Source organism: Oncorhynchus clarkii, chromosome 25 (genome assembly GCF_045791955.1).
Source record: "Oncorhynchus clarkii lewisi isolate Uvic-CL-2024 chromosome 25, UVic_Ocla_1.0, whole genome shotgun sequence".
NCBI lineage: Eukaryota > Metazoa > Chordata > Actinopteri > Salmoniformes > Salmonidae > Oncorhynchus > Oncorhynchus clarkii.
The window spans coordinates 21,306,007-21,330,357 of NC_092171.1; the positions used below are offsets into that span (position 1 = coordinate 21,306,007).

Consider the following 24,351-nt stretch of genomic DNA (forward strand, 5'->3'; position numbering starts at 1 on the left):
CCTTATTCTAAAATGAATCTAATTGTTTTCTTCCCGTCAATCTATAGACAATGCCTCAATGATAAAGCAGAAACAGGTTTTTAGAAATGTTTGCAAATGTATTAAAAACGTATACCATTTACATTAGTATTCAGACCCTTTACCCAGTACTTTGTTGAAGCACCTTTGCCACCGATTACAGAATCTAGTCTTTTGGGGTATGATGCTACAAGCTTGGCACACCTGTATTTGAGGAGTTTATTGCATTCTTCTCTGCAGATCCCCCTCAAGCTCTGTCAGGTTGGATAAGGAGCGTTGCTGCACAGCTTTTTTCAGATCTCCAGAGATATTTGATGGTGTTCAAGTCTGGTCTTTGGCTGGGCCACTCAAGTACATTCAGAGACTTGTCCTGAAGCCACTCCTGCATTGTCTTGGCTTTGTGCTGAGGGTAGTTGTCCTTCTCCCAGGTCAGGTCCTGAGTGCTCTGGAGCAGGTTTTCATCAAAGATTTCTGTACTTTGCTCTGTTAATCTTTCCCTCAACCCTGGCTGGTCTCCCAGTCCCTGCCGCTGAAAAACGGTTGGTGCCAGGTTTCCTCCAGACGTGATGCTTGGCTTTCAGGCCAAAGAGTTCAATCTTGGTTTCATCAGACCAGAGAATCTTGTTTCTCATGGTCAGAGTCCTTTAGGTGCCTTTCGGCAAACTCCAAGCGGGCTGTCGTGCCTTTTACTGAGCAGTGGCACCTGTTTGGCCACTACCATAAAGGCTTGATTTGGTTGCCGAGATGGTTCTCCCATTCTCTCCATCCACAGAGGAACTCTGGAGCTCTGTCAAAGTGACCATCGGGTTCCTGGTCACCTCCCTGACCAAGACCCTTTTCCCCCAGTTGCTCAGTTTGGCCGGGCGGCCAGCTCTAGGAAGTGTTGGTGGTTCCAAAGGTCCCCACTGTGTTCTTGGGGACCTTCAATGCTGCAGACATTTTTTTGGTACCCTTCCCCAGATCTGTGCCTCGACACAATCCTGTTTCGACGCTCTACGGACAATTTCTATGACCTCGTGGCTTGGTTTTGTTCTCTGCCATGCACTGTCAAATGTGGGACCTTCTATAGACAGGTGTGTGCCTTTCCAAATCATGTCCAATCAATTGAATTTATGACAGGTGAACTCCAAGTTGTAGAAACATCTCTTGGATGATCAATTGAAACAGGATGCACCTGAGTTTAATTTCCAGTTTCATTGCAAAGTGTCTGAATACTTATTTACATAAGGTACTTTTTTTTATTGATTTGTAATATATTTGCAAAAATGTCAACCTCTTCGCTGTGTCATTATGGGGTATTGTATGTAGATAAATTATTGAATCAATTTTAGAATAAGCAATGTAACAAAGTGGAAAATGTCAAGGGGTCTGAATACTTTCCGAATGCACGATATTACAGAACAATGCTACAAACTTTTAAAAATGTTTTTTTTAACTCTTAAAATAAATTATTAACACTAAACTTCCTGTAAACCTAAGATATGTGGAGTCCTTTATCAGGCCCCTCAATGGCAATGATGTGGGTAGAGAATGTCGTAGTGGGCTGTTTTGTAGAGGAGGTGTAGGGAGGGCTGGGTTCCCTCTGGAATGGTGTGGTGGGCCAGACACTGTCCGTCTCCACCTCAATGGAAAAAATGTGGATGCTAACGCCTAAGGCCTCCGACAGAGCCAGGATATCTATGTGGTCACACTCCATTACCATGGTTTCCACTTCCTGGATAAGTCAAGAATGGACATTATGTAAGTATCTACCCATGCAGAAACATCATGATGTGTGGTCAATACAAATGTTGATGGGTTTGATCACAAATTACAGTTAGCAAAAAAGTAATGTCAGTGAGTGGTCCCTGGCTCCAGAGTGGCACAGCGGTCTAAGGCACTGCATCTGTGCTAGAGGCGTCACTACAGACCCTGGTTTGATTCCAGGCTGTATCACAACCGACCGTGATTGGGAGTCTCATAGGGCGGCGCACAATTGGCCCAGCATCGTTAGGGTTTGGCTGTGGTAGGCCGTCATTGTAAATAAGCATTTGTTCTTAACTGACTTGCCTACTTAAATACCCCATTTACTTTAATTTATTGCACCAACACTAGAGAGCAGCAAAACACTTTCAGACACTAGTTTTGAGTGGCGAGAAACTCCTTGGGACAAGGTAGAGTTGTCTACGGAGAAAATCAGCAGCACCAGGCACACTTCCATAGCATATTAACGAAACAGGAGACGATCGCAATATGGTATTGAGCGCAACTCATACTTACCTGAGTGCAGTAAACCTTGAGAGTGGGTGCCTCCACAAAGTGGCTGAAGAAGTCTGCATGGTTTTGCAGATAGGCTAATGTGAGCAGCCTTAGGTATTGCACCATACTGTCAAAGGTAGTTTGCTCATTAAAGAGCTGGAGCAATGTGTCACCATGCTCATCAGCTTCACATTGTTCCAGAACACCTACAAACTAAAAGCTGAACTGTCCGATAATCAACCCTTGTCATTAATCAACAGGCTTCAGTTACATGAGTCTGGCGGTTATTATTGTGAAGATGCAATATTTGATTTTAGAAAATAGTACCAAGGTAGATACATTTACCATGTTAAGCAAGTATTTGAAAGAGTTCTCATCAATGCCTTCAGCCAATAACTCTGCCTCTTTGTATCACTGTTTCTTTGAATCTGAGAGACATTATGCATATTCCTCCATTATTTTGAAGTGGAAAAGCCACACTTAGGCAAAGGCACATTCTTGGAATCCAAAACATTCTACAAATGCACATGGCAAAGGCTATGTGTAGGAAGGAATTGACCTTTGCAAAGCTCTGTCCTTTTGCAACAATGATTCCAGGTGTCCAAAGCATAGGACTCTGTAAAAGCAATTGCCTTCTCCCCTGATTTCCCGGATGTACTTACACTGGCTGAAAATGTCCATCAAAACAGAAGAGATGTTACTGTTTTTGAATTCGTCAAATTCAAACAAGTCATTTCATTTCACTAGCCGGTCTTATATTTTATTTAATACCTCCTGATTTGACTAACAGTTAGTCCATATAATTTTTGGTAACACTTTTTTAGTTTCCTTATTAGTGTCATTTCATTACAATTGTTTCAAGATAGCCAAGGCATATCTATCCAATGAAGTCGGGGATCTCACAGCAGACAAGTAAAGCTTTGTATGTAGGTAGCATCATTCACGTTATGATCTTTCTTGTCAGCCTTTTGCAATGGCTAGCTAGCTATATGAATAGGCATTACCCAATACTTTGCAGCTTCCTCCTCCAGTAGGTATTTCTTCTCTACTTGAAACAAACTGTTGTGCGTCCATCTGTGAAGAACAGGCGTTTGCCAAATTAATAGAAGTCTGTAAATGGTGTACTGACAATAGTAAAAAGTAATGCTTTGTTAATTCCTACGTTCAAAATGTTTTGTTGCTAAAAGATAACATTACCATACCTGAGGCGTCTCAAAGAATAGTCATAAGACAAACTAAACAACTTCTTTGCTCGCTTTGAAGACAATACATTGCCACCGACACGGCCCACTACCAAAACCTGCAGGCTCTCCTTCACCGCAGACAATGTGAGTAAAACATTTAAACGTGTTAACCCTCGCAGGGCTGCTGGCCCAGACGGCATCCCTAGCCGCGTCCTCAGACTAGCTTTGAGAGACTAGTCAAGGATCATATCACCTCCATCCTACCTGACACCCTAGACCCACTACAATTTGCTTACCGCCCCAATAGGTCCACAGATGACGCAATCACACTGCCCTAACCCATCTGGACAAGAGGAATACCCATGTAAGAATGCTGTTCATCGATTACAGCTCAGCATTTAACACCAGAGTACCCTCCAAACTCGTCATTAAGCTTGAGACCCAAGTTCTTGACCCCGCCCTGTGCAACTGGCTCCTGGACTTTCTGACAGGCCGCCCCCCAGGTGGTGAGGGTAGGAAACATCTCCACCCCACTGAACCTCAACACTGGGGCCCCATAGGGAGCGTTCTCAGCCCTCTCCTGTACTCCCTGTTCACCCATGACTGCGTGGCCATGCACGCCTCCAACTCAATCATCAAGTTTGCAGATGACACTACAGTGGTAGGCTTGATTACCAACCACGAGACGGCCTACAGGGAGGTGGTGAGGGCCCTGGGAGTGGAGTGTCAGGAAAATAACCTCACCCTCAACGTCAACAAAACAAAGGAGATGATCGTGGACTTCAGGAAACAGCAGATGGAGCACCCTTCTATCCACATTGACGGGACAGTAGTGGAGAAGGTGGACATTTTTAGGTTCCTCTGCGTACACATCACAGACCAACTGAAATGGTCCACCCACACAGACAGCGTGGTAAAGAAGGTGCAAAAGCGCCTCTTCAACCTCAGGAGGCTGAAGAAATTTGGCTTGTCACCAAAAACACTCAAACTTTTACAGATGCACAATTGAGAGCATCCTGTCGTGCTGTATCACCGCCTGGTACGGCAACTGCTCAGCCCACAACCGTAAGGCTCTCCAGAGGGTAGTGAGGTCTGCACAACGCATCACCGGAGGCAAACTACCTGCCCTCCAGGACACCTACACCACCCGATGTCACAGGAAGGCCAAAAAGATGAATGACAACAACCACCTGAGCCACTGCCTGTTCACACCGCTATCATCCAGAAGGCGAGGTCGGTACAGGTGCATCAAAGTTGGGACCGAGAGACTGAAAAACAGTTTCTATCTCAAGGCCATCAGACTGTTAAACAGCCATCACTAACAGTGAGTGGCTGCTGCCAACATTACTGACTCAAATCTCTAGCCACTTTAATGATAAAAAATTGGATGTTATAAAATGTATCGCTAGTCACTTTAAACAATGCCACTTTGTATGATGTTTACATACCCTACATTACTCATCTCTTATGTATTACTCATCTCTTATGTATATACTGTACTCTATACCATCTACTTGCATCTTGCCATTCGGCCATCGCTCATCCACATACAGTGGGGAGAACAAGTATTTGATACACTGCCGATTTTGCACGTTTTCCTACTTACAAAGCATGTAGAGGTCTGTAATTGTTATCATAGGTACACTTCAAAAATCCAGAAAATCACATTGTATGATTTTTAAGTAATTAATTTGCATTTTATTGCATGACATAAGTATTTGATACATCAGAAAAGCAGAACTTAATATTTGGTACAGAAACCTTTGTTTGCAATTACAGAGATCATACGTTTCCTGTAGTTCTTGACCCACTCCTCCATACAGACCTTCTCCAGATCCTTGAGGTTTTCGGGGCTGTCGCTGGGCAATACGGACTTTCAGCTCCCGCCAAAGATGTTCTATTGGGTTCGGGTCTGGAGACTGGCTAGGCCACTCCAGGACCTTGAGATGCTTCTTACGGAGCCACTCCTTAGTTGCCCTGGCTGTGTGTTTTGGGTCGTTGTCATGCTGGAAGACCAAGCCACGACCCATCTTCAATGCTCTTACTGAGGGAAGGAGGTTGTTGGCCAAGATCTCGTGATACATGGCCCCATCCATCCTCCCCTCAATACGGTGCAGTCGTCCTGTCCCCTTTGCAGAAAAGCATCCCCAAAGAATGATGTTTCCACCTCCATGCTTCATGGTTGGGATGGTGTTCTTGGGTTTGTACTCATCCTTCTTCTTCCTCCAAACACGGCGAGTGGAGTTTAGAGCAAAAAGCTCTATTTTTGTCTCATCACACCACATGACCTTTTCCTCCTCTGGATCATCCAGATTGTCATTGGCAAACTTCAGACGGGCCTGGACATGCGCTGGCTTGAGCAGCGGGCCCTTGCGTGCGCTGCAGGATTTTAATCATGACGGCGTAGTGTGTCACTAATGGTTTTCTTTGAGACTGTGGTCCCAGCTCTCTTCAGGTCATTGACCTGGTCCTGCCGTGTAGTTCTGGGCTGTTCCCTCACCTTCCTCATGATCATTGATGCCCCACGAGGTGAGATATTGCATGGATTGACCGTCATCTTGAACTTCTTCCATTTTCTAATAATTGCGCCAACAGTTGTTGCCTTCTCACCAAGCTGCTTGCCTATTGTCCTGTAGCCCATCCCAGCCTTGTGCAGGTCTACAATTTTATCCCTGATGTCCTTACACAGCTCTCTGGTCTTGGCCATTGTGGAGAGTTTGGAGTCTGTTTGATTGAGTGTGTGGGCAGGTGTCTTTTATACAGGTAACAAGTTCAAACAGGTCTGTGAGAGCTGGAATTCTTACTGGTTGGTCAGTGATCAAATACTTATGTCATGCAATAAAATGCAAATTAATTACTTAAATCATACAATGTGATTTTCTGGATTTTTGAAGTGTACCTATGATAACAACTACAGACCTCTACATGCTTTGTAAGTAGGAAAACCTGCAAAATCGGCAGTGTATCAAATACTTGTTCTCCCCACTGTATATATTTTTGTTAATTTATCTGTTATTTTGCCAGGTAAGTTGACTGAGAACACGTTCTCATTTGCAGCAATGACCTGGGGAATAGTTACAGTGGAGAGGAGGGGGGATGAATTGTAAACTGGGGATTATTAGGTGACTGTGATGGTTTGAGGGCCAGCTTGGTAATTTAGCCAGGACACCAGGGTTAACACCCCTACGATAAGTGCCATGGGATCTTTAATGACCGCAGAAAGTCAGGACACCCTTTAACTTCCCATCCGAAAGACGGCACCCTGCACAGGGCAGTGGGATATTTTTTTTTGACCAGAGGAAAGAGTGCTTCCTACTGGCCTTCCAACACCACTTCCAGCAGCATCTGGTCTCCCATCCAGGGACTGACCAGGACCAACCCTGCTTAGCTTCAGAAGCAAGCCAGCAGTGGTATACAGGGTGGTATGCTGCATACCTACATATTCTTATTCATTCCTTTACACTTGCGTGTAGAAGGTAGTTGTTGTGTAATTGTTAGATTTACTTAGTTAGTTATTACTGCATGGTCGGAACTAGAAGCACAAGCATTTCGCTACACTCGCATTAACATCTGCTAACCATGTGTATGTGACCAATAAAACTTGATTTGATTTTTAATTTTGTCTGTCCACCTTCATAAAGACTAGGTTAGCATGCTACTAAGATAAACATGGCTAACTAAGTAGAAACACATATTTCCACAAATTGCCATCCTGTCTCACAAGGCTAAGCGCGTGGCAAAATACAACTGTTGTACGCAATAATAAGTGGAATGAAATGTAACATCGAAAGACATAATAGATGAAATGTTCGAGCAACAGTACCAACCACAACAACCGGATATTTAGAACTGCCACGTGCTTTGTGTTTAAAGGGACAGTACATTGACAGACAAAAGGGCTAACTTTAGTTACCAGTATCTTTGGGACATTGATTCTTTTTGTTCGAGGAACCTCCCCGAAATATCCATAAATGGGCCTAGATTTGTCTGTGTAGGCCTACTATTGTAGTATTTTCAAACTTCGGTGGATTACAACCACCGTAGGAACTTCCCTCAACTTGGTAAATGTTTTGCAATTTAACTCCACAATCTTCCTATTTAAAAAAACAACAGCCACAACCCATCTTCAACTGTTTATATTCATAATATCAAAGAGAACTTGTAATATTCTGAAATAAATCAAGCAAACAAATTAATATTTGAATTCATCCTAACAAATTTCAATCATCAATCTTATATTAGGCTAAATGAGAAATGCATGTACAACTTCTTTGGAACTACAACCACAGCAATTTCCTTCATCAGCAACTTTAACATATCACCACAAAGAACTATACAATTATAACACTACTACAACAAGTTGAAAGTAACTTCTATTGCACTCGCATCCTTTACTGTGTCCGTATGCATGTGCGTGCGTGCACTTACATGATTGAATTTGTGTGTTTCTCCACAAACTCGCAAAAGGTCTATTCTGCATTGATCAACTAGACAGTCCACTCCTCCCACTGGTCTTGCTAGTGCTCTTCAGTTGTGTTTTACTGTTAATGTTTTTCAGTGATCTTCTGTGCTCTGTGGCACTCGTCAATACGGTGCCTGAGTCTATCAGTCGTGTTGCTCTCATCTCGATGTCTGCCCTCTCCAGAATGTATTCCTGTAAATATGGTAGGTAAAATAATAAATTGGTAGTTGCAATCTTGATTGGGGAGACAAGATATGATTACAGTATACAAAATCTGGAATTCAGAAGAAAAAAAATATTAAAAATTCTATATAAACTAAGTGTAAGAACAAATGGGGACTAATTTCAAGGTAAATACTAATAACAATGCAATTAGACATTACCTTTACCATATCCATCATCGTCAGCATGTCTATCTCTTCCAGAGGCCCATAGTGCTGTAAGTAGCACTGCTCTGCAAGGTTCTTCACAGCTATCAGCAGGCAACCCACTTCCTCAACCTGACAAGAGAGGTGGAGTGGAGTTTATTATGATATTATTATTGGTTATTAGTGTAAAATGGTGGTGGTGCTCAGACCTGGTCTCTGGACTGGCCTTGGTGCATCATCAGTTTTATCTCAGTCTGGTTGTTATTCTCCTTGGCTCTGTCCCATTGGGTCTGCAGTTCAGACAGCTCCCTGTTCATCATCTGCCTCCGACGAGGGAAGAGCACACAGTATAAAGCTTACTACAAGCTCTACGCAGACACAATATTATTGTATTTTTTTGTATTTTTTACATTTTACAAACATATACGGAAGTTGGATTATACATTTGAAATGCGTATTTAGAAAAGTGAATAACCAAGCACACAGGTTTTTTTATACATTACATTCATACATTAAACAATGCCAGAGGCCTTATACAAAACATTCAGAACACCTGCTCTTTCCATGACAGACTGACCAGGTAAATCCAGGTGAAAGCTATGATCCATTATTGATGCCACTTGTTAAATTCACTTCAATCAGTGTATATGAAGAGGAGACTGGTTAAATAAGGATTTTAAGCCTTGAGACAATTGAGACATGGATTGTGTACTGTATGTGTGCCATTCAGAGGGTGAATGAGCAAGACAAAAGATTGAAGTGCCTTTGAACGGATATGGTAGTAGGCGCCAGGCGCACCGGTTTGTGTCAAGAACTGCAACAGTGCTTGGTTTTTCATGCTCAACAGTTTCCCATGTGTATCAAGAATGGTCCACCACCCAAAGAACATCCAGTCAACTTGACACAACTGTAGGGAAGCATTAGAGTCAACATGGGCCAGCATACCTGTAGAACGCTTTCAACACCTTGTAGAGTCCATGCCCTGATGAATTGAGGCTGTTCTAACTCATAATTAGAAAGGCATTCCTATACACTGGTATACTCAGTGTATAGTAAATTAGTGCCTTCCAAAAGTATTCACACCCCTTGACTTTTTCTACATTTTGGTGTGTTACAGGCTGAATTTAAAATGGATTCAATGTAGACTTTTTTTTGACGCATTTTAGAATTTAAATTAATTATATTTAATAAGCTTATGTATCGACCTCACGGGCTTCGTCAGAGCCGTGAGGTCGATACGTAAGCTTATTAAAGATCAGTGATACTATCAAGAGCAGTGTGCGGTTTCCTTTTTTCCTTCATCTTGTTCAATTGTTGCCATGCACCTGCAAATTAGATTGCTCAGGTGTGCGAGTGCCTTTTGAATTTAAATTAATAAAAAATGAAAAGCTGAAATTTCTTGAGTCAAGTATTCAACCCCTTTGTAATGGCAAGCCTAAATATATTCAGAAGTAAAAATGTGCTTTACTCACATAATCTGTAACAAGTCGCACCGCTGTAATCGCTGCCAAAGGTGCTTCTAAAAAGTATTGACTTGGGTGTGAATACTTATATAAATGACATCAATTAATTTGCTAAAATTTCAAAAAACATGTTTTTACTTTGTCATTATGGGGTATTGTGTGTCGATGGGTGAGAAAAAAATGTGATTTATTCATTTTAGAAAAAAGCAAGCTCTCTTTGAAAAATAAATAAGAGCGTAGTCTTCAAAAATCTGCATTTGTGTTTTCAACATACACTACATATACAAAAGTTTGAGGACATCCCTTCAAATTAGTGGATTCGGCTATTTCAGCCACACCCGTTGCTGACAGGTGTATAAAATCGAGCACACAGCCATGCAATCTCCATAGACAAACATTGGCAGTAGAATGGCCTTACTGAAGAGCTCAGTGACTTCCAACGTGGCACTGTCATAGGATGCCACCAGTCAGTTCGTCAAATTTATGCCCTGCTAGAGCTGCCCCAGTAAGTGCTGTTATTGTGAAGTGGAAACGTCTAGGAGAAGCAACGGCTCAGCCGCGAAGTGGTAGGCCACACAAGCTCACAGAATGGAATCACCAAGTGCTGAAGCGCATTTGCAACACTCACTACCGAGTTCCAAACTTCCTCACGAAGCAACGTCAGCACAAACAATTACTCGGGAGCTTCAAGAAATGTGTTTCTATTGCCGAGCAGCCACACACAAGCCTAAGATCACCATGCATCGGCAGGACTGGAGTAAAGCTCGCCGCCATTGGACTTTTGAGCAGTGGAAATGCCTTCTCTGAAGTGATGAATCACCATCTGGTAGTCCAACAGACAAATCTGGGTTTGTCAGATGCCAGGAGATCGCTACCTGCCCCAATGCATATTGACAACTGTAAAGTTTGGTGTGGGATGAATAATGGTCTGGGGCTGTTTTTCATGGTTTGGGCTAGGCTCCTTAGTTCCAGTGAAGGGAAATCTTAATTCTACAGCATACAATGACATTCCAGATGATTATGTGCTTCCAACTTTGTGGTAACAGTTTGGGGAAGGCCCTTTCCTGTTTCAGCATGACAACGCCCCACTCAAAGCGAGTTCCATACAGACACGGTTTATCGAGATCGGTGTGGAAGAACTTGACAGGCCTGCACAGAGCCATGACCTCAACCCCATCAAACACCTTTGGGATGAATTGGAACACTGCCTGCGAGCCAGGCCTTAATCGCCCAACATCAGTTCCCAACTTCACTAAAGCTCTTGTGGCTGAATGGAAGCACGTCCCCGCAACAATGTTCCAACATCTATTAGAAAGCCTTCCCAGAAGAGTGGAGGCTGTTATAGCAGCAAAGGGGGGACCAACTCCATATTAATTCCCATGATTTTGTAATGAGATGTTTGCCGAACGAGTGTCCACATACTTTTGGTCGCTTGGGTCCTTGATCTGATCTATAGGCTATATACAATGGGGCAAAACAGTATTTAGTCAGCCACCAATTGTGCAAGTTCTCCCACTTAAAAAGATGAGAGAGGCCTGTAATTTTCATCATAGGTACACTTCAACTATGACAGACAAAATGAGGAAAAAAACCCAGAAAATCACATTATAGGATTTTTAATTTATTTATTTTCCACCATAATTTGGAAATAAATTCATAAATCATTTTTTTCCTCATTTTGTCTGTCATAGTTGAAGTGTACCTATGATGAAAATTACAGGCCTCTCTCATCTTTTTAAGTGGGAGAACTTTCACAATTGGTGGCTGACTAAATACTTTTTTGTCCCACTGTAGGTTATTCATCAAAGTAGCCTATTTTGCATTGATTTCCAGTATATAATTTCAGCGACTGTTCAATCTCTGTGATTTGATGCAAACATAACTCTTTGTATGCAGGACATAAAGTGCATTTATTTTTGCAATTTTACTTAGTGCCTTATTGCAAACAGGATACACTTTTAGGAATATTTTTATTCTGTATTTAACCTTTATTTAACTAGTAAAACACTATTATAGTCCATGCAACTTAATATTTGATTTGTTAAGCAAATTTTTACTCCTGAATTTATTTACGCTTGCCATAACAAAGAGGTTGAGTACTTATTGACTCAAGACATTTCAGCTTTTCATTTCTAATTAATTTGAACTTTGACATTATGGGGTATTGTGTGACACAATCTGAATTTAATCCATTTCATTTAAGCTTTATTTACTAGGCAAGTCAGTTAAGAACCAACTCTTATTTAAATTGATGGCCTACTCCGGCCAAACCCTAACCCAGATGACGCTGGGCCAATTGTGCGCTGCCCTATGAGACTCCCAATCACGGGCGGTTGTGATACAGCATGAAATTGAACCAGGGTCTGTAGTGACGCTTCTAGCACTGAGATGCAGGGCCTTAGACCGCTGCGCCACTCGGGAGCTTGTAGCACAACAAAATGTGGAAATAGTCAAGGGGTATGAATACTTTCTGAAGGCACTGTACATGTATTTCTAACATGCTGACCACACCACTCGCATCGCGTGCACGAGAGTTGCAAAATAAATGTACACATACATGTTATTCAATCATTGCACCCACACTGCTCGCGTGTGTCAAAGAGCGTCTGTGTAGTCAGGCGCTAAAATAGAACTTGGTTCTATTTGTGACGCTTGATGCGCAGCAAGTCCCACCTCTCCCATCTCCTCATTGTTTTTTTTATAAGTATATACCCACGTGCCATCTCCTCATTGGTTTTTAGGAACATATACCCACGTGGGTGATTTGAAAGATAAACTGAGGTCCACACTCCAGTCGGTTGTAGTAATGCACCGTAAAGTTAGTTGCCAATAGCCATATAAAGTCCAAAGAAGAAGAAGCTTGAAGGAGGAGAGATTACTAGAAACAAACTCTGTTTACCCTTTTATCTGTGGATTAATTGTTGGAGTAGAGGACCTTGTGCATTTCAGGTAAAATAACAACCCAATGTTTATATCCCAGGACAAATTAGCTAGCAACAGCAAGCTAGTTAACTAAATTGCCATAAATGTTTGCTTATCGACCTGTAATCAAATGAATATAGTTGATTCATAGTTCATTTTGATATTTCAACCTGCATGTCCCGATCACTTCTGGTGTGTGGGGGGGGGGGGGGGGGAATCAACATGCGCGCAATGGCACACGCAAGCTATCGGGATATACACTGCACCGGCAAGATAGAACAGCACACACCAGTAAGACGAAGGGGGGTGGTCTGTGCATGTTTGTAAACAGCTGGTGCACGAAATCTAAGGAAGTCTAGATATTGCTCGCCTGAAGTAGAGTATATTGTGATATATTGCAGGCCACACTACTTGCCAAGAGAATTTTCAGCCATACTTTTTGTGGCTGTTTATTTACCACCACAGACAGATGATGGCACAAAGACCGCACTCAGTCAGCTGTATAAGGAAATAAGCAAACAGGAAACCACTCACCCAGAGGTGGCGCTCCTAGTGGCCGGATACTTTAATGAAGGGAAACTTAAATCTGTTCTAACAAATTTTTATCAACATGTTAAATGTGCAACCAGAGTGAAAAAACTTCTAGATCGACTGTACTCCACACACAGAGACGCATACAAAGCTCTCCCTCGCCCTCCATTTCGTAAATCTGACCACAACTCTATCCTCCTGATTCCTGCTTACAAGCAAAAATTCAAGCAGGAAGCACCAGTGACTCGGTCTATAAAAAAGTGGTCAGATGAAGCAGATGCTAAACTACAGGACTGTTTTACTATCACAGACTGGAACATGTTCCGAGATTCTTCCAATGGCATTGAGGAGTACACCACATTAGTCACTGGCTTTATCAATAAGTGCATCGAGGACGTCGTCCCCACATTGACTGTACGTACATACCCCAACCAGAAGCCATGGATTACAGGCAACATTCGCAGTGAGCTAAAGGGTAGAGCAGCCGCTTTCAAGGTGTGGGACTCTAACCCGGAAGCTTACTATAAATCCTGCTATCCCCTGTGACGATCCATCAAACAGGCAAAGCGTCAATACAGGGCTAAGATTGAATCATACTACACCGGCTCCGACGCTCGGCTTATGTGGCAGGGCTTGCAAACTATTACAGACTACAAAGAGAAGCACAGCTGCGAGCTGCCCAGTGACAAGAGCCTACCAGACAAGCTAAATCACTTCTATGCTCGCTTCGAGGCATGCAACACTGAGGCATGCATGAGAGCAACAGCTGTTCCGGTGACTGTGTGATCACACTCTCTGTAGCCGATGTGAGTAAAACCTTTAAACGGGTCAACATACACAAGGCAGCGGGGCCAGACGGATTACCAGGATGTGTGCTCCGGGCATGTGCTGACCAACTGGCAGGTGTCTTCACTGACATTTTCAACATGTCCATGATTGAGTCTGTAATACCAACATGTTTCAAGCAGACCACCATAGTCCCTGTGCCCAAGAACACAAAGGCAACCTGCCAAAATGACTACAGACCCATACCACTCATGTCCATAGCTATGAAGTGCTTGAAAGGATGGTAATGGCTCACATCAACACCATTATCCCAGAAACCCTAGACCCACTCCAATTTGCATACCGCCCAAACAGATCCACAGGTGATGCAATCTCTATTGCACTCCAAACTGCCCTTTCCCACCTGGACAAAAGGAACACCTATGTGAGAATTCTATTCATTGACTACAGCTCAGTGTTTAACACCATAGTACCCTCAAAGCTCATCACTAAGCTAAGGATCCTGGGACTAAACACCTCCCTCTGCAACTGGATCCTGGACTTCCTGACGAGCCGCCCCCAGGTGGTGAGGGTAGGTAGCAACACATCTTCCACACTGATCCTCAACACTGGGGTGCGTGCTCAGTCCCCTCCTGTACTCCCTGTTCCCCCACGACTGCATGGCCGAGCACGACTCCAACACCATCACTAAGTTTGCATACAACACAACCGGCCTGATCACCGACAATGATGAGACAGCCTATAGGGAGGAGATCAGAGACCTGGCTGGGTGGTGCCAGAATAACAACCTATCCCTCAAAGTAACCAACACTAAGGAGATGATTGTGCAGTACAGGAAAAGGAGGACCGAGCACGCCCCCATTCTCACCGACAGGGCTGTAGTGGAGCAGGTTGAGAGCTTCAAGTGCCTTGGTGTCCACATCAACAACTAACTAGAATGGTCCAAACACACCAAGACAGTCATGAAGAGGGCATGACAAAGCCTATTCCCCCTCAGGAAACTAAAAAGATTTGGCATGGGACTTCTTTAGCTACCTACAACTACAAAACTTTATTAGGGTGACTCTCAAGGGACAATGGAACCTACCTAAGATGTCACCTATTGAACAACTCTGCCACGCAGACCAACCACTGTTCAAGACCATTTCCCGTGTATACGATGCTCTTATGTCAGGACTAACACTGCCTGGGCTAGATAAACCCCGTCTTAGATGGGAAAAAGATCTGGGTATTGATCTTGATGAGAATCTATGGAGTGACCTATGCAGGGATGGTGTTACATCCACATTGAACTCCAGATACAGACTGATCCAGTTTAATTTCCTCCATCAGCTCTATATCACCCCATCTAGACTGCACAAGTTCAACCCAGATATCTCCTCCCTATGTTTTAGATGTGGCTCAGATGAAGGAACATTCCTCCATTCCACTTGGTAGTGTTCAAAACTACACGGTTTCTGGCAGGGGGTATGCGATACCATATCCTCAATTCACGGGGTTGCATTTCCTTTAGACCCGGAGGTCTGTCTACTGGGTAACTTTACTAACACCAATCTTAGGCTAAGCCATACTATAAAGCTAACAGAGATATTGCTAGCGATTGCCAAGAAATGTATTGCCTTGAAATGGAAATTGGATTCCTCCCTGCCAGTTGCAATGTGGCTATCGGAAGTTAATAGTTGTATCCCGTTGGAGAAAGTCACTTACTGCTTAAGGAATAAGTTAAAGACATTTTACAGAATTTGGCAACCTTTTATTGACTATATGGAGAATCTCCCCCCACATCTCATTGATTGAATCTATATATAATCCTCACATAATGTTTCACACGTAATGTATAATATGTAGACTACGGCAGGTGATCCAATGTCTCGTTATTATTTTTTTCTTATTGTATGTTTGTATATATCATTATATATATTTTATTTTTTTGTTATGCTCGTCTGTTACTGTCACTTTGTCCTACCGTTGTCTAATATCTTTTCACTTTTGTTTTGAATGTTCTTAATTGGAAAATGCAAAAATAAAATATTAAAAAAAAAAACACAAAAAAAACCCTGGAATGAAAAGGTGTGTCCAAACTTTTGATTGGTACTGTACGTGAATGTCTGACCAGCTTGTTGGTGTTATGCTCCTGCTTCAGGCTGTCCAGGCTGCGCTGGCCCTGCTCCAGCTCTTCCACCAGCTGGCCCAGGCGCTCCACCAGGTCCTGATGAGTGAGGGACAGGGTATCATGGCGCCGAATGATGGGCATCACCAGGGAATCTGCCCCATACTCCAGGTAATCTGCATTCACAGGCAGGTTAAGAAACAAACATACTTATTGTATTGTACCTCACAACCAACACTGTCATTTTATGTTTATTTGTTGGAGGCAACAATCCAATCCAATAGTTTTCTAGATCTAGGTATTTATTCAACTAAAATAATAAACTAAGAAAATACAGTATATTCAACTACAAAAAACATGAACTTACTCTCTGGGAGAAAATCTAACATTTTCATCATGTAGTCTTCGTACATTTTATAATTGGTCACCCTGTCCTTTAAATACTGCTGCCTGTAGGGATTGGGAAAAAATATATCAGATGAAGAGGGTCCAACAAGTATTTGTGCAAGAAATTTCCCAATCCAAAAACCAGCTCCCATTCACCTGGCCTGCAGTTTTTCCAGCTGTTCAGTGAACTCCTCTTTCTCGTTCTGCTTCAGATCGTTCTGCTTCCTTGCTGCCTGGTACTTCTTCAGGGCCCGACGGCGCTTTACCTCATTGTCCTCAACAAACTTCTCAAATTTCTTAGCTCTGTCTTTAGTCTGGGTGAGATCATAAACCCAAAGGAAAGAGTCAAGAGATGACGTACACATAAGCAGGTCAATACTGTATATCTTGGTTCTATGTTAAGCCTATACAGTATCTGTATAATTTCACCTGTCCATGGATTTGAAATGCCTTAGCTCATCGTGAATTGTGTATTATAAACTAGGTGGTTTGAGCCCTAAATGCTGATTGGCTGAAAGCCATGGTATACCACAGGTATGACAACATTTTATTTTTACTGCTCTTACGTTGGTACATTGGTAACCAGTTAATAATAGCAATAAGGTTTGTCTGGGAAGTGTAATATATGGCCAATATATCACAGCTATGGGCTGTGTCCTAGCACTCCGCGTTGTCGTGCAGAAGAACAGCCCTTAGCCGTGGTATATTGGCCATATACCACACCCTCTTGGGCCTTATTGCTTAAATGTAACTCACCGCCTGCTGTTTCAGCTCTAGCTCTGCCTTCCTCTGTGCAAGGGCCTGCATGCGGCCTTTGAATTCCTGTCGTTTCTGTGCCAGCTGCCTATCCACTTCATCCACCTCCACCTGCTTCTTCAGGACGAGGGTTCTCTGTAATGTATTCACTCCTGTCTCCAGGACTCTGCTAGCGGTCTACATGGGAAATCACTAGTCACAAGAATACTTAACATCAAATATATCTACACCAAGACACTGGCCAATGTTTTGTGTTCAAATGAAATCCAATTAGGACTACTTACCTCTGTTATAACAGGTATGTGATTGACATTTTCCTCTTCTTGTCTATGTCAGGGGAAATATATAATCCAAACGTTTCATGGCAATGTAGTGCTGAAATTGGTCGTCCATTACAACTAAACTTGAGCTGCATAATTGTGCAATATAATTCAAATGCAAATCATGATGCATACAATTGTCATGGACCTAAGATATGATTATTCAATTCAAGTTTATCAAGACATAATGATTGTGGCCAGAAGGATTAGCAAAACTGAAGGTGAACAGATGGGCTATAATTATCGTGCATAATGCATAAGATTATAAAAGTTGATTGTAACATACCTAGTTTCCTCAAATTGCGTTACAAAAATGTTTTTCATTCTATTCTCCACTTTCAGCTTTAGACGAGGATCACCTTTATTTATACAAGGAAGAGTCTCCATATTTTTAGGCGTTGCAACTTTTATTTTAGAAAATAAGTGATCCTTGAGAGTGAACAGAACTCCAATAAGATTATAAAACGCAGCATTTGTTGTGTTCCTGGAAGAATTGTTCCGTGCACACGAACAAGAGAGCAACAAAAGTCTTCCGGATTGGGTGTCCTCCTGAATTTGTGTTACATGTTGCCGAGGAACCAGGGGGAGGGGAGAGGGAATGCGAGAGGATCGTTTCCCGGTTGACATAGCAACTGCCCGGGAGGCGTTCTAATTCACGGATGGAAAGCAACTGAAAGGTACTCCACAAAAGACAGTCGCCTTTATAAATTGTTAAGCCTGACATTGCGAACACATCATAAACTTTGTCTCAATCTAAATAGAATAATTCGTATACATTAGATTTTAAATTCAGTACCTGTCAAAAGTTTGGATGCACCTACTCTAGGCCTTTCTATGGAGTTTTTCCTAGCCACCGTGTTTCTACACCTGCATTGCTTTCTGTTTTGGGGTTTTAGGCTGGGTTTCTGTACAGCACTTTGTGACATTAGCTGATGTAAGAAGGGCTTTAAATAACTGTGATTAAAGTTAACTCTCATTAAAGGGTTTTTCTTTATTCTTACTATTTTCTACATTGTAGAATAATAGTGAAGACATCAAAACTATGAAATAACACATATGTAGTAACCCACAAAGTGTTAAACAAATCAAAACATATTTTAGATTCTTCAAAGCAGCCACCCTTTGCCTTGATGACAGCTTTGCACACTCTTGGCATTCCCTCAACCAGCTTCACCTGGAATGCTTTTCAAGCGGTCTTGAAGGAGTTCCCACATGTGCTGAGCACTTGTTGGCTGCTTTTCCTTCACTCTGCGGTCCAACTCATCCCAAAACATCTCAATTGGGTTGGGGTCGGGTGATTGTGGAGGCCAGGTCATCTGATGCAGCACTCCATCACTCTCCTTCTTGGTCAAATAGCCCTTACACATCCTGGAGGTTTGTTTTGGGTCATTGTCCTGTTGAAAAAACATTTATAGTCCCACTAAAGTGCAAACCAGATGGGATGGCATATCACTGCAGTATGCTGTGATAGCCATGCTGGTTAAATGTGTCTTGAATTCTAAATAAATCACAGACAGTGTCACCAGAAAATCTCCTCCATGCTTCATGGTGGGAACCACACATGCAGAAATTAGTTTACTTACTCTGCGTCTCACAAAGACACGACGGTTGGACTCATCAGACCAAAGGACAGATTTCCAACGGTCTAATGTCCATTGCTCATGTTTCATGGCCCAAGCAAGTCTCTTCTTCTTATTGGTGCCTTTAGAAGGGGTTTCTTTGCAGCAATTTGACCATGAAGGACTGATTCACACAGTCTCCTCTGAACAGTTGATGTGTCTGTTACTTGAACGCTGTGAGGTGCAGTTCACTCTAATGAACTTATCCTCTGCAGCAGAGGTAATTCTGGGTCTTCCTTTCCTGTGGCGGTCCTCATGAGATCCAATTTCATCATATGGCTTGATGGTTTTTGTCACTGCACTTGAAGAAACGTTCAAAGTTCTTGACATTTCCGCATTGACTGACCTTCATGTCTTAAACTGTCTTGGGCTGTCTTTTCTCTTTGCTTGTTCTTGCCATAATATGAACTTGGTGTTTTACCAAATAGGGCTATCTTCCGTATACCACCCCTACCTTGTCACAACACAACTGATTGGCTCAAATGCATTAAGAAGGAAAGAAATTCCAGAAATTAACTTTTAACAAGGCACACCTGTTAATTGAAATGCATTCCAGGTGACCTCATGAAGCTGGTTGAGATAATGCCAAGAGTGTGCTAGCTGTCATCAAGGTGGCTACTTTAAAGAATCTCAAATATAAAATGGCTACTTTAAAGAATCTCAAATATAAAATATATTTTGGTTTTTGTAACACCTTTCTGGTTACTACATGATTCCATATGTGTTATTTCATCGTTTTAATGTCTTCACTATTATTCTACAGTGTAGAAAATAGTAAAAATAAAGAAAAACCCTGGAATTAGTAGGTGTGTCCAAACTTTTGACTGGTACTATATATAGATATCTGCATGCATGGTAATAACTGTAAGGTACCCAGCCTCTTGATCGGTGCCAGCATTTTTCTTGATTCTATATTGACTTCAGATAGTTTTCCAGATGAGTAGACCAGGATATAGTTCATCAACCTAGCCTCAGAGCATTTCATATTATTCTGTATGTAAATCCGAGACACTCCATTTAGTATGATATGTAACATTTTGTGTGGTATGTATTAATTTGTGGATGTCCATTACCCATTTTGTATTATATGTTACGAATTTGCAAAACGTACAATATGTTACAAATGTGCCAAATCAAATGTTATTTGTCACATACACATGTTTAGCAGATGTTATTGCGGGTGTAATGAAATCTAAGGTAAAAGAATGGAATTAAGAACATATACATTTTTGGATGAGCAATGTCAGAGTGGCATAGACTAAGATCCAGTAGAATAGTATAGAATATAGTATATACATATATACATATGAGATGAGTAATGCAAAATATGTAAACATTATTAAAGTGGCCAGTGATTTCAAGTACATGTATATAGGGCAGCAGCCTCTAATGTGCTAGTGATGGCTATATATATATATATATATATATACACTGCTCAAAAAAATAAAGGGAACACTAAAATAACACATCATAGATCTGAATGAATAAAATATTCTTATTAAATACTTTTTTCTTTACATAGTTGAATGTGCTGACAACAAAATCACACAGAAATTATCAATGGAAATCAAATTTATCAACCCATGGAGGTCTGGATTTGGAGTCACACTCAAAATTAAAGTGGAAAACCACACTACAGGCTGATCCAACTTTGATGTAATGTCCTTAAAACAAGTCAAAATGAGGCTCAGTAGTGTGTGTGACATCCACGTGCCTGTATGACCTCCCTACAATGCCTGGGCATGCTCCTGATGAGGTGGCGGATGGTCTCCTGAGGGATCTCCTCCCAGACCTGGACTAAAGCATCCGCCAACTCCTGGACAGTCTGTGGTGCAACGTGGTGTTGGTGGATGGAGCGAGACATGATGTCCCAGATGTGCTCAATTGGATTCAGGTCTGGGGAACGGGCGGGCCAGTCCAGCGCATCAATGCCTTCCTCTTGCAGGAACTGCTGACACACTCCAGCCACATGAGGTCTAGCATTGTCTTGCATTAGGAGGAACCCAAGGCCAACCGCACCAGCATATGGTCTCACAAGGGGTCTGAGGATCTCATCTCGGTACCTAATGGCAGTCAGACTACCTCTGGCGAGCACATGGAGGGCTGTGCGACCCCCCCAAAGAAATGCCACACCACACCATGACTGACCCACCGCCAAACCGGTCATGCTGGAGGATGTTGCAGGCAGCAGAACGTTCTCCACGGCGTCTCCAGACTGTCACGTCTGTCACGTGCTCAGTGTGAACCTGCTTTCATCTGTGAAGAGCAGTGGCGAATTTGCCAATCTTGATGTTCTCTGGCAAATGCCAAACGTCCTGCACGGTGTTGGGCTGTAAGCACAACCCCCACCTGTGGACGTCGGGCCCTCATACCACCCTCATGGAGTCTGTTTCTGACCGTTTGAGCTGACACATGCACATTTGTGGCCTGCTGGAGGTCATTTTGCAGGGCTCTGGCAGTGCTCCTCCTGCTCCTCCTTGCACAAAGGCGGAGGTAGTGGTCCTGCTGCTGGGTTGTTGCCCTCCTACGGCCTCCTCCACGTCTCCTGATGTACTGGCCTGTCTCCTGGTAGCGCCTCCATGTTCTGGACACTACGCTGACAGACACAGCAAACCTTCTTGCCACATCTCGCATTGATGTGCCATCCTGGATGAGCTGCACTACCTGAGCCACTTGTGTGGGTTGTAGACTCCGTCTCATGCTACCACTAGAGTAAAAGCACCGCCAGCATTCAAAAGTGACCAAAACATCAGCCAGGAAGCATAGGAACTGAGAAGTGGTCTGTGGTCACTTGCAGAGCCACTCCTTTATTGGGGGTGTCTTGCTAATTGCCTATAATTTCCACCTGTTGTCTATTCCATTTGCACAACAGCATGTGAAATTTATTGTCAATCAGTGTTGCTTCCTAAGTGGACAGTTTGATTTCACAGAAGTGTGATTGACTTGGAGTTACATTGTGTTGTTTAAGTGTTCCCTTTATTTTTTTGAGCAGTGTATATATATGTATGTGTGTGTGTACCTTTAAATCAGTTAAGAACAAATTCTTATTTTCAATGATGGCCTAGGAATAGTGGGTTAACTGCCTTGTTCAGGGGCAGAATGACAGATTTTTACCTTGTCAGCTCTGGGATTTGATACAGCAACCTTTTGGTTTCTAGTCCAACACTCTATGTACAATATGTTACGAATTTGATAAAAGTATAATATGTTACGAGTTCTAGCTAGGTGGCTAATGTTAGCTAGCTGGCTAACGTTAGCTAGGCTAGGGGTTAAGGTTAGGATTCGGGGAAGGGTTAGCTAAAAGGGTTAGGGTTAGATTAGCTAACATGCTAAGTAGTTGCAAAGTAGCTAAAAAGTAGTAAGTAGTTAAAGTTGCTAATTACCTACAGCCTTAACCAGTATTATTGTCTAATAACAGATATTGGAGATATGCTTTGGGGTGCTCTGAAGTAGGAATGTTATTCTGAGACTGTCAGAGAGAGCTTTGGGAATTCAAAGATGGAGAAATGCAGCATTAACTTCATAATACGTATGTTTATCTATAAGTATGTTTTAGACTTTGTCTGAAAAATTGTTTTATATACTGGAGCAGGCTTTTTTCTTCCCCAATACATTTTAACATTGCCTTTTTGCAGAGCTAATCTTATTTCTGGATGTTGACTGTTTATTTTCTTATCACTGAGTATGTGTCAATAAAGTTGTATAGATATCACCAGGGACTGTAATTCAAGCTGTTGTGTGTGTGATTGTAATACTCCTTCATAACCTCTGCCATAGCCATGTAAGCCCTCAAGCCAGAGAGGCCTTTAATAAGAGCAGTGGAATCAAGTGGAACCAAACAAAGCTAAACATGCATCACCACTGCTGGGGCTACTTGCTCCCTAATAATAATAATAATTTTGCACGCCCAGTTTTTCAGTTTTTGATTTGTTAAAAAAGTTTGAAATATCCAATAAATGTCATTCCACTTCATGATTGTGTCCCACTTGTTGTTGGTTCTTCACAAAAAAAATACAGTTTTATATCTTTATGTTTGAAGCCTGAAATGTGGCAAAAGGTCGCAAAGTTCAAGGGGGCCGAATACTTTCGCAAGGCACTGTATGTCCTGTATGTATTCTTATTCCCTCTCTTGTCTAATTGAGTCTATTCTACTATCTCCAACATTCTGCAGGATCAAGTTAGTTTAACTTAATTTTATTTAATATAGTTTCAGCCAAGATAATATAAATAAATACCTGAACCCCTATCACTCATATGGTGGGATATACAGCAGCCATAGGCATCAAACTCTGAAGAGCATCATGTGGTAACAGGCAATAGGCACTTATGCTCATATTGTTATGCTTTCCATGCTGTTCAGCATTTTTGCACAGATGCTATATGGTAAAGAAGCAATAATTTGACTTTTTTTCCGAATGGAGTTGGGTTAATCATTTTGTTCAAATAACCAGGGCCATTTTTTACATTAGAAAATTCCAGTCAAATTAATATAACACCTATTTTTAATGTACCAAAATATAAAAACACCTGCTTGTTTGCAAATGTCATAATAAAAACTAACGGGGTAATGGAGAACAGATGCCCAAAGTATCCTGATGCAATTTGCCTTTATCTTTGGGCGGAGGATGCTGGAGTGCCTTCACATGTCAATACGGTCATAAAATAATCTCAGAATGCACCGCTGAGCCCTGGCTATCCTCCCCCCGCTGCTGTCATTGCTCGACCGCTGCTCTGCCGCGTGTCCTCTACAACGCGTGTGGATGCGCTAAAATAATGATGAGATTTTTTTATTCTGAGTATCTATCGCAATTTCTTATGATGGGAACAAGAGCAAACCGTCTTTAGGTAAAGTATACAACAATGTTGTTCCCGAGTGGCGCAGCGGTTTAAGGCAATGCATCTCAGTGCTATCTCGTCACTAGACCCTGGTTCGATTCCAGGTTCTATCACAACCGGCCGTAATTGGGAGTCCCAAAGGGCTGCGCACAATTGCCTCAACTTCGTCCGGGCTAGGGTTTGGCCGGTTGCCAGTCATTGTAAATAATAATTTGTTGTTAACTGACTTTCCTAGGTAAATAAAGGTTAAATATAAATATAGAAATGCGTTGATCGGCAACGGCAGAAATACTTTATGTCAGAGTCAGCTGAGTGAGTATTTTGTTAATTGTGAAGCCAGGGCAATCCCCG

The 24,351-nt window shown here is 42.2% G+C and overlaps 1 protein-coding gene and 1 pseudogene across 1 annotated transcript; both read right to left on the reverse strand.

Annotated features, from left to right (window-relative positions):
• Positions 1 to 1,523: 1,523 nt before the first annotated feature.
• On the reverse strand, positions 1,524 to 5,997 carry LOC139383588 (ubiquitin thioesterase OTUB2-like; annotated as a pseudogene).
• A 1,904-nt stretch (positions 5,998 to 7,901) lies between these two features.
• LOC139384174 (coiled-coil domain containing 197) lies at positions 7,902 to 18,033 on the reverse strand. The gene is made up of 9 exons (XM_071128880.1): positions 17,832 to 18,033; positions 17,510 to 17,552; positions 17,226 to 17,402; positions 16,626 to 16,783; positions 16,450 to 16,532; positions 16,086 to 16,258; positions 8,480 to 8,590; positions 8,286 to 8,402; positions 7,902 to 8,094 (listed from the first exon to the last, which is right to left on the reverse strand). Exons 1-9 carry the CDS (start codon positions 17,930 to 17,932, stop codon positions 7,924 to 7,926), a joined length of 1,134 nt encoding a protein of 377 aa, XP_070984981.1. The 5' UTR covers positions 17,933 to 18,033; the 3' UTR covers positions 7,902 to 7,923.
• Between the last annotated feature and the right edge of the window lie 6,318 nt (positions 18,034 to 24,351).